The sequence below is a fragment of the Elephantulus edwardii genome, unplaced genomic scaffold (assembly GCF_000299155.1).
Source record: "Elephantulus edwardii isolate Elephantulus edwardi_28Jun2011 unplaced genomic scaffold, EleEdw1.0 scaffold00339, whole genome shotgun sequence".
NCBI classification, from domain to species: Eukaryota; Metazoa; Chordata; class Mammalia; order Macroscelidea; family Macroscelididae; genus Elephantulus; species Elephantulus edwardii.
Window position 1 is genome coordinate 283,857 of NW_006400089.1, and position 10,615 is coordinate 294,471.

Consider the following 10,615-nt stretch of genomic DNA (forward strand, 5'->3'; position numbering starts at 1 on the left):
GCATTGGAGAGATGAGATGGACTGGCATGGGGCATTTCGAGTCAGATGATCATATGATATATTATTCTGGAGACGAAAAGGTGAGGAAAAATCGAGTTACTTTCATAGTCAAAAAAGAAATTTCTAGGTCCATCTTGAAGTACAACATTGTGAGTGATAGGATTATATCCATACGCTTACAAGGAAGTACAGTGAACACCACTATCATCCAGATCCAACAACCAGAGCCAAAGATGAAGAAATAGATGATTTCTACCGACTCTTATAGGCAGAGATAGATTGAACATGTAATCAAGATGCATTGACAATAATGGGAGACTGGAATGCAAAAGTTGGGAACAGGGAAAAAGAATCAGTAGTTGGAAAACATGGACTTGGTGACAGAAATGAAGCTGGAGATAGAATGATTGAATTTTGCACAATCAATGACTTATTCATTGCAAATATGTTTTTTAAGAGACATAAACGTAGATGTCCTCAGATACACCACCAAAAATCATCACTGGGGGAAAATGAGGATAGGTTGGGGTACTGGTAGTCCCATGCTCGAATCTCCATACTCCATGAGGGGACACAGATTGAATTACAGGCCAACACACCTCATGTCCAGCTAATATCCACCTGTCAGTGGTACCCAAGTTGCAACAACACTGGACAGGTCTCAGTGGAGCTTTCAAACCGGGTTAGACTAGGCAGGCAACCTATTTCCAAAAGCCAGCAAATGCCATCCTCTACACCACAGCAGTCTTACCCCATTTTTCACATGGTTGCCATGAGTAGGGGACTCACACTGAGGTTTCCAAGAGGCCAAAACCAGGGGCTTTTGACCAAGTGGTACTTCCTGTTGTCTTCTGTTTGAGGAATTTTCAATGATCCAATTCCTTTGCTGAAAACAAGTTACCTTAACAGGCCATTACTAATGTTGTTTCAGTGATAATCGAAGAGATACTTAAGTGACATGTTTCAACAAAGAGAGGCAGCCTTAAACATGCTCATCACTCTATGCCAATGAATCTGGAAGCAGGCTACCTGGCCAACTGATTGGAACAAATCCATATTTGTTACCATTCTAAAAAGAGATGATTCATCAGAATGTGGAAAGTAACAAACAATATCATTAATGCCACAGGCAAGTAAAACCTTGCTGAATTTTTTAAGGAATAATACAACAACAAATTGTGGCTTAACTTGAGAAAAATGGAAGTCCCAAAGCATTTAATTGTACTCACGCAGAACCTACACCTGGACCAGGAGACTGTTGTGCAATCAGTACAGGGAAACACTGTATGGTGTAAAATTAAGAAGGGTGTGTATTCTCTTTCCATACTTACTAATCGATATGCTGAGCAAGTTATTCAAGAAACTGGACTCAATGAAGAGGAGTGTGACCATCAGGACTGGAGGGAGATTCATCAATAACCTCCATTATCAGATAATACAACCTTGCTTGCTGATAAGTGAGGAGGTCTTGAAACACTTGTTGCAGAAGATCAGAGAATGCATCCTTCAGTATGGATTACATCTCAATGTCAAGAAAACAAAAATTCTTAGCACTGGACCAATAGCATCAGGATGGATGGAGAAGAGATTGAAACTGTCAAGAACTTTATTTTGCTTTGATCCACAATTAACACCCTTGGTATTAGCAGTCAGGAGATAAGGGGGCACACTGCACTGGGAAAGTCTGCAGTTAGAGACCTCTCCAAATTACTGAGAAGTAATGATGTCAGTTGGAAGACTAACGTGGTCTGATTCAAGCCATAGTCTTTCCAGTTGTTCGCTATGCATCTGAGAGCTGGACAATAAATAAGGATGACAGAAGAAAAACTGATGTCTTTGAACTGTAGTTTTGGAGAAGAGCAGAGAACACCCCATGGATGGCCAAAAGAACAAACAGATGCCGTGGAAAGGATCCAGTTGGAGTGCACTTTGGAGGCAAGAATGATGAGGCTTTGCCTCACATACTTTAGGTATGTTGCTAGGAGGGGCTATTCCTTGGAGAGGAACATGATGTTGGGAAGGGTGGAGGGTCAGTGAAGGAAAGGAAGACCCTCGACCAGGTGGATTGACACAGTGACTGCCACAATAGGCTCTTGTGTGTCAGGAAGTTTGAGGATGGTACAGGATAGAACACAGTTTAGATATTTTGTCCTTAGGGTTGTTATAAGTTGTTCCTGACTCGATGGCACCTAACAACAACAAGCAGAAGAAATATCAATAGAGAACTGTCAGAAATTTAAGCTGGATACAGCAAAGGCCAAGGTACAAAGGAGGTCATTGTTGATGTTAGATAGATCTTGGCTGAAAGCATAGAATTTCAGAAAAATGTTTACTTGTATTTTATTATCTATGCAAAGGCATTTGTGTAGATCAAAATAAATTATGAATAACATTGAGAAGAACAAGAATCCAAGAACATTTAATTGTACTCATATGACACCCAGACCTAGCGCAAGAAACTATTATCTGGACAAAGCAATGGAACATTGCACGGTTTACAATCAAGACAGATATGTGTCAGGGCTGTATTCTTTCTCCATACCTATTCAATCTGTATGCTAAGCAAAGCATTTAAGAAACTGAACTATATGAAGAAGAATGTGTCATCAGGATCAGAGGAAGATGCTCTAACAACCTGCATTATACAGATAATATAATCTTGTTTGCTGAAAGTGAAGAGGACTTAAAATACTTGGCTGCAGAAGATCAAAGGCTAACATCTTCAATAAAGGTTACATCTCAACATAAAGAAAACAAAATTTGTCATCAGTGGACTAAGATGCAGCAAAATGATAGATGAAGAAAAGATTGAAGTTATCAACAATTTCATTTTAGATTTATCCTCTGTCAAAATCCATTCTAACAACAGTTAAGAAATTTAAAAAAAAAGTGTTGCACTGGGAAAATCTGTTGTCAAGGACCTTTTCAGACTACTAAAGAGCAAGGGTGCGCCCTCAGTGCATAGGTCAGATGTATGTGTCTCAAGAGCATAATTAAACGATCTAGGAATCCCTTTTAAGACTAAAGTGCACCTGAGTCAAGCCATGATTTGTTTTTTTCAGTTGCTTCCTGTGCATCTGAAATTTGGATAATGCCTAAGGATGACAGAATGTCTTTGAATTGTTATGTTCAAGATATGTCACCGACTACCCAAAGAATAAACAAGTCTGTTATGAAGGAAGCATACCCAGAGTGCTCCTTAGAAGCTAGGATGGTTGGAGGGGAGGGTTGGGAGGAGAGAAAAGTGCAACAGTGAATGAATAGAATTCCAAAGTCTCTGTAAATTTTCGTTGAAGTTACTAATTTAAAAAAGTAATTTAAAAAGGAAGCTAAGATGGTGAAATTTTATCTCACATATTTTAGACATGTTGCCAGGAAGAGCCAGTCCCTGAAAAAGACATTATGACTGGTAAGGTAGAGAAAGGTCAGAGAAAGAGAGGAAGAATCCCAGCAAGATGGATTGACACAGTGACTATTAACTGTGGACTCGACCACATCAGAGATCATGACAGCAAAACTGGGCAAGGATCAGATTTGTTGTTCACAGGGCTGCTATGAATTGTAGTTGACTCCATGACACATAATGATAACATGTTAGTTCAATAGCTTTAACATTGTTGTTGTTGTTGTTATGTGCCGTCGAGTCGTTTGCGACTCATAGCGACCCTATGTACAATAGCCCTAAACCCTGCTCTATCCTGTGCCAATCTCATTGCCTCTGACACACCCATCCCGATTACCCCAGTCACTGAATCAATCCACCTCATAGAGGGTCTTCCCCTCCTGCGCTGTCCCTCCACTCTGCCCAGCATGATGTCCCTCTCCAAAGACCTGTCTCTCCTTGCAGGCCAATATGACACAGACTAAACCACCTGGGCCCTCTTTCATAACTACTCCTGTGGACGGGTAGGAAAAGTAGAAAATCTTGGTCCCCCATGGCCATCCTTCTACACTCAACAGCACATCCAGGAAGCCAGTGTGACACAGGCATTAAAAAAGGGCCTGTGCTCAAGGACTGCAGTATACACTGCCCTGGTCTTAGGGAATCAGATGTTCAAGATACAGTCAGCCCACCGTGACCTGTGTGGGAAACTTGGCCACAAAGCTATGCAAAAATGTTCTTTTAGAACATAGCTATGCCTAGTCAATGGTATTCTAGATGTGGCTGTTTTCTTGTTGGAAATGGCAAAGTTAGAGTAGTTATGAAAGAGGCCCCAGGTGGGTTAGTCTGTGTCATATTGGCCTGCTAATCAATAGGTCAGCAGTTCAAATATACCAGGCAGTGCTTGGGAGGACTGGTAATCTCCACCTACAGAAATTTAGTCTTAAGAGCTCTGGCAGCAGTGCGTTTGATTTTCTTTCAGTATCTCGTTTATCAATTCTGACAGGAACAGAGTACAGAGTAATAATGAAGATAAAAACTTCTTATAGGAGCAGAAAACTCAAACTGCTGTGGCCATGGAGAAGGAGAGAATCCACGTCTCTCTCTGGAACTAACCAGGGTGTAGGTAGCCCGACTGTCAACACACGTTCTTCTTCCCTTCATTTCTCTTCTCACTATGAGCAAGCCCCTCCTCTAGATTCTTCAGCAGGTCCCCTAGTGGCAGGTCACAGGACTGCCTCAGATTTTTTCAGGAAAGAGTGCTCTGTGGCCTTATTTTACTATAAAATCCCACTAACATTTTTCCTGAGGGAGGAGAGATACAGCAGACAGGTGGAGAAATACATACCGTTTTTGGGATGGCTGCATTAAAGCTGAAACTTTATCATCATAAAATTTCTTCATTGCAAACCTGTCAAGGGCTTGGTCAGCACTGTGGGGAGAAAAAGTAAGTTATTGACTCAGCTGCATTCCCAGAGCACAGTCTGGTGAAAGATGACAAGAATTCTAGATTGAACTGAGTGACAACTACTACTAGGAGGCCTATTCCTTTGCTATACATCACCTATAAATTCACTTCCACCATCTTCTCATAGAATTTACTTTCCTAAGTTCAATGTGAAAGCCACACCAGTAGGGTCTGAATGCTCAGCTGAGATACCACCATCCCACCCGAGGATCTAATAACAAACGTATCGCAGATACAGCTCATGGAATAACAGCCTGCTTGTGGATTTCCAGGTGGTGAACATCCGAACCCAGTTTGTGTCCCCTCTGCCTCTCAAAAAAATGAGGCCAGTCTAAATGGGTTCTGCATTAGACCACACACTGGAGCCCAGTAAGAGCACCTTAAGAGTTATCTTAACATCTTTGTGGTGGTGTTGTCAGGCACCCTCAGATCTACTACAACTCACAGCAACTCTGTGAACAGCAGCAGACTGAACCCTACCTGCACCACCCTCATCATCTCCAATATGCCCGAGCCCACTGCCCCAGTCAGGTCACCCATCCTGTTGAGGGACTTCCTCTTTCTCTGATGGCTATCAGCAAGAACTGGTCCTTCATGATAGTGTGCTCAAAGCTACCAATTCCCCCCCACCTTTAGTGAACAGAAGAAAATCCAAATGTTTCAAACAATCTATTTCACCATGAATTTCTAATGATCATGGTCGTACTTAACAAACCATTAGAAAACATCCTTAAATCAGACCTTAGCTATCCTGATATGACTCAAAATAAATAATGGTACACCAATGCAGCAAATCTAAATTTCTAAGAGTGTTTATGTCAAATCTCAAAAGTCTGCTGTCAGTTTGGACCCTCCTTTTAAAAAAAAAATACATGTGCCCATCCATTTAAAATTTATAGTCCAAAATTTTACCACCAAGGTGGGGGGTAGGGATAGGAGAAGATATTAGAGGAAAATAGAGAGACAGAAGATCAGAGTTAAATACTCAAAATTTACTTTAGAGTGACTCGACTGCCATCCTATGCTCTAAAATGGGCCTCACTGTTGTTATCTGTCTAAATAAGGTGTTGATCTAAAGAGACTGTCATCACCTAAAAGGTCCATTTGAATTCTGAATATTGAAAATATTGAGTGAATCTGTTTATTTTGGTTGACTTTGAAGTCTAGCACCTTTGATGTCATAGTCAGTAGAGAGTTGTGCTGCAAACTCAAAGGCTGTGCCTCTTCGGCAGTTCAAATCCACCAGCTGCTCTTTAGGAGAAAGACAGGAAATCTCATCCATGCCAGATTTACAGCCTCTGAAAACTCACCAGAGTCAGCCACACATCGGTTCTAATAGTCCTCAGATATACCCAATGCAATGTGCCATTTGATTTCCTGATTTTTGTTTCCATGGTCATTGATTGTGTAATTAAATCTTTGACATGTTAAATCTTTTCCTCATTTACCATGATATTGTTTATTAAGTGAATTGTCAACTTTCTTTATGTTAAGCTGGATTTGAAGCACTACATAGTCATTAAAATGATGGTAATGCCGCTATTATAAAATAGTGTTTAGAAAAACAGGTTAGAAAAGAATGTGGTGTCATCCTATTTTATTTAAAAGTATTTAACACCATTCCTGTTATCAACAGCAACATGTGTACTAATCTTATTCTAAGTGTTTCACGTACAATGCATACATTCATTTTCACAGAGTGTTAAGGTCCAACTTACAACATCAAACACAGTTGAAATACTTCCTAAGCATTCTGAACAAGTTGGGTTTCCGACATGGTATTGCTGAAATGTTTAAAGTGAAAAGGCTCATTTCTCCCATCCTTTCTAAAGTGGACTGCACTGTCCATAGGCCTGGACCTTTGGTTCCATAAAGGACTGCAGTGTTGGGGGCAGAAATGCAAAAGGTGGTCTTTGCCTGGGTTCCACAGTTTCAATTTGGTCTTTGACCAAATGTCTCTGGCTGAATGGAATACTCCACAGTGCCAAGAATCTTATCCAGGCTGGCATGTGCACAAATGCTCATTATCACAAGAGGGTATCTGATTTTCGTGTGGGGCTTGAGTTTCCCCCCTGGCAGACAAAAGCTCTCCAATTTGCTTCCAGAGAAAACATTCAGAAAGTCAGATTTCACTCCCTAATGCTAGGAAGGAAAAGGTTTTTCGGCTACTATGAATAGGCTTATATTTCCTCAGAATGGAATAGTTCATGCTTCACAAAGTGGGCATTGAAAAGAGAGGGCAGATTACAATTTAAAATCCATAAAGAATATTTCTTAAACTGAGTTTCCAACATGTATGGAGCTCTGTGTGTCAAGATGTGGCATCTAGGTTCACCCTACACATCCTGATGCCTGGAGTGCAGGCTGGTGTCCCAGCTTGGCTGTACCCAATGCCTACAGCATGGAGAGCAGACAGAAGCCTTGAATCCCTCTCCAGTAGCTTCTGAAAACCAAATCCTTCCAATACTTCACTGGGCAAGGCTGACCACAGAGGTGGGTCAAGCCTGGCTGTCCACCCCTAGGTCCGTGAGCACAAGCAGACTCCCAGCCCTATAGGCATCAGCTTGCACATCTGTAAAATGAGGAGTGTGGTATCAGCCACACAGGTTAACTGAGAGGACTAAGGGAGGAAAGGAGCACAGCAGCATGCTTTCCCAAAGCCCAGAAGACAGAAAGATGGTGGTCATGGCATGACCATTTATAAAGGACAGTAGCACAGAGGTGGTACTTTTCTGGTGTTAATGGCAGTAATACTGGCCCTTATTATTTAGGAGACTGAATTGAATGCCTTTTGTTGCCCCTATGTATCAATCTAAGTGGTTTTTGAACCAAGAAATCCAGGAATGTAAATTCAACCCCCCAGTCCCCACCTCACCTAACTCAGTGTGGCAGCACTGATGCCATGATCCCAGAGCCTTGTACTAATGGTCACATATGAGCTGGACCAAGAGTCACACACAGGCTAGATTAGTGGTCACACACTAGACCAGTGGCGACATACAGGGTGGACTAATGGGTACACATGGGCTGAACCAGCAGTGACACACAAGCTGAACCAGCAGTGACACACAAGTTGAACCAGCCGTCACACACAGGATGGACCAGCAGTCACACACGCGGTGGGCCAGCAGTCACACACGGGGTGGACCAGCAGTAACACATAGGGTGGGCTAGTGGTCACACATGGGTTTGACCAGTGGTAACACATGGGGTGGACCAGTGGTCACACATGGGGTGGACCACATAGGGTGAACTAGCAGTCACATGGAGTAAACATTCACCCCAAGCTGCTTACTGTTGGCCCCTCACCCCAGCTCATCTCATAGCCGCACAATACAGCCTACCTTGCCGAGATGTTGGTGAAATACATGTAGGATGATATGACCACTCCTATGCGTCCTTTCCCACCCTGCAGGAGACAAAAGGGAAGAGTTGTTCCTGAGTTCCAAGTAGAGGTGTAACAAGAATGTGGAGATACTCAGGCACTGAACTGGAGGGGGTCCCTCTGTTTTCCTCTGTGTGTCTGTGTGTGAGGAGTGGGGTGAATTCAGCACCTCACATAAGTGCAGCCTCTGCAGTAGGAACATGATAAGGGGCAAGGATGGGGGGTGGCAGGGTGGGAGCCCCCAAGGCAATGTTGCATAGCTCAGCCCAGATAGTGATTTCACTAGCTCTCAGTTAGAGGAGAGGCAGCTGTGCCTGGGTAGCAGCAATTAGCATTTAATTATCTAGAAAGGATGCTCCTCTGGGTCTGCCAAGGTCAGGACCACACAAGAGGCATCCAAGGCAGCAGCTGGAAGGTCATATAGCTTACTGGATGATAAGATGGTAAAACCCATTCCTCAACGCAGATGAGACTAGAAAGGAGTCAGTCACCACCACAGACATCCCACAGCCTAAAGAAGGCCATGCTACTACACCACCACAAAGCAGCATTACTGGCACCAGGAAGACACCAGCCACAGTGGTTGCACCATTTTACACTCCCACCAACAGTGAATAAGGGTTCCAGTTTCTCCACAACCTTACCAGCATTTGTTGTTTTCTGCTGTATTGTTTTTTGCTATTGTTACTGGGGTGAGATGATATCTCATAGTTGTATTGATTTGTGCCTCTCTTAGAGCTAGGGATTTTGAACATTTCTTCATGTGTTTGTTTGTCATTTGAGTATCTTCTTTGGTGATGTGTCTATTCATATCCTGTGCCCATTTGGTGATAGGGTTGTTTACCTTTATCTCTTTATCTTGTGGTGTTAGCTTAACTCTTGTACCCACTTTTTTTTTAACGAAAACACGTATTCTCTTAATTCTCAAATAAAAGCCTGGCTTAAGTCTAATTCTGTCACTGTATTTTTTTTTCATTGACATTATAATGAAAGTTTATAGAGACTTTGGATTCCCATTCATTCACTGTTGTACATTTTCCTCCCTGCCTACCACTCCCTCCAGTACACTTTTCTCTTTGAAAAGAAAAAAAAATTCTTTCATTATTATACAACCCCTCCCCTGAGTTCACTTTACTATGCAGCTCTTATTCTGGACTGTTGTCATGAAAATAATACCTAATCATATTTTCCTTTTAAGCACTTCTCTCCCTCATCTGTTTCAATGCAGTGTACATTATTTATCCCTTCTTTTCATAGTTTTTCTCAACCCCAATGTCAGTCCCATTTTACAACAGTGGCATTATGCAGTATTTGTCATTTTGTGACTGAGATATTTCACTCAACATAATGTCCACCAGGGTTAACCATTTTGCATAATATTTCATGAGCTCCTTGTTTTCCATTGCAGCATAGTATTCCATTGTGTGAATATATCAAAGCTTCTCTATCCAATAGTTTGGTGATGGGCACTTAGATTGTTTCCAACTATTGTGAACCAAACTGCCTTCTGGAGTGATTGTACCATTATACACTCCCATTAATAGTGAATAAGGGTTCCAGTTTCTCCAGAACATTTTCAGTATTTGTTGTTTACAGCTCTGTTAAATGTTGCTATTCTTACGGGGTAAGATGTATGGTGCTTTCTCAAAAAGTTGGAAATAGAAATACTAGTTGACCCAGCAATTACACTACTGGGAATATACACTAAAGAAACCAGAACTGCCTCCCAAGCAGATATATGTACACCTATGTTTATTGCTGTGTAATTCACAATAGCAAAGAGATGGGAACTACCCTAGTGCCTATCAACAAACCAATGGATAGAGAAGCTATGGTATATTCACATAATGGAATACTATACAGCATTGAAAAACAAGGAACACATAAAATAGCATATGAAATGGGTGACCATGAAAAACACTATGCTGAATGAAATACATCAGTCACAAAGGTACAAACACTGCATAATGCCACTGCTATAAAACAGGACTAACATCAGGGGTGAGAGGAAATAAGAAAAGAGGGGATAAATAATGTACACTGCACTGAAACAGATGAGGGAGAGAAGTGCTTAAAAGGAAAATATGATTAAGTATTATTTTCATGACAACAGTTCAGAATAAGAGCTGTATAGTAAAGTGGACTGGGGGGATTGCATAACAATGAAAGAATTTTTTTTTTCAGAGAGAAATGTGAACTGGTGGGGGGCAGGGAGGAAAATGTGCAAAAATGAATGAATGTAAATCCATGTTCTCTAAACTTTCATTAAAATCTCAATTAAAAAATGGTCAACTGATATTTGACAAGGAGATGAAATCAGTGAAGTGGGGGAACGACAGCCTTTTTAACAAATGGTGTTGGCAAAATTGGAAAAATATCT

The 10,615-nt window shown here is 41.5% G+C and overlaps 1 protein-coding gene across 1 annotated transcript in view; it reads right to left on the reverse strand.

Moving 5' to 3' along the window:
• TNS3 (tensin 3) overlaps positions 1 to 10,615 on the reverse strand; it is a 312,604-nt gene that overhangs the window by 274,997 nt on the left and 26,992 nt on the right. Inside the window, exons 4-5 of the mRNA XM_006901611.1 lie at positions 8,195 to 8,259; positions 4,731 to 4,814 (exon numbers count right to left, since the gene is read on the reverse strand). Coding sequence (XP_006901673.1) covers positions 4,731 to 4,814; positions 8,195 to 8,259 — 149 coding nt within the window. The remainder of the gene's footprint in view (positions 1 to 4,730; positions 4,815 to 8,194; positions 8,260 to 10,615) is intronic.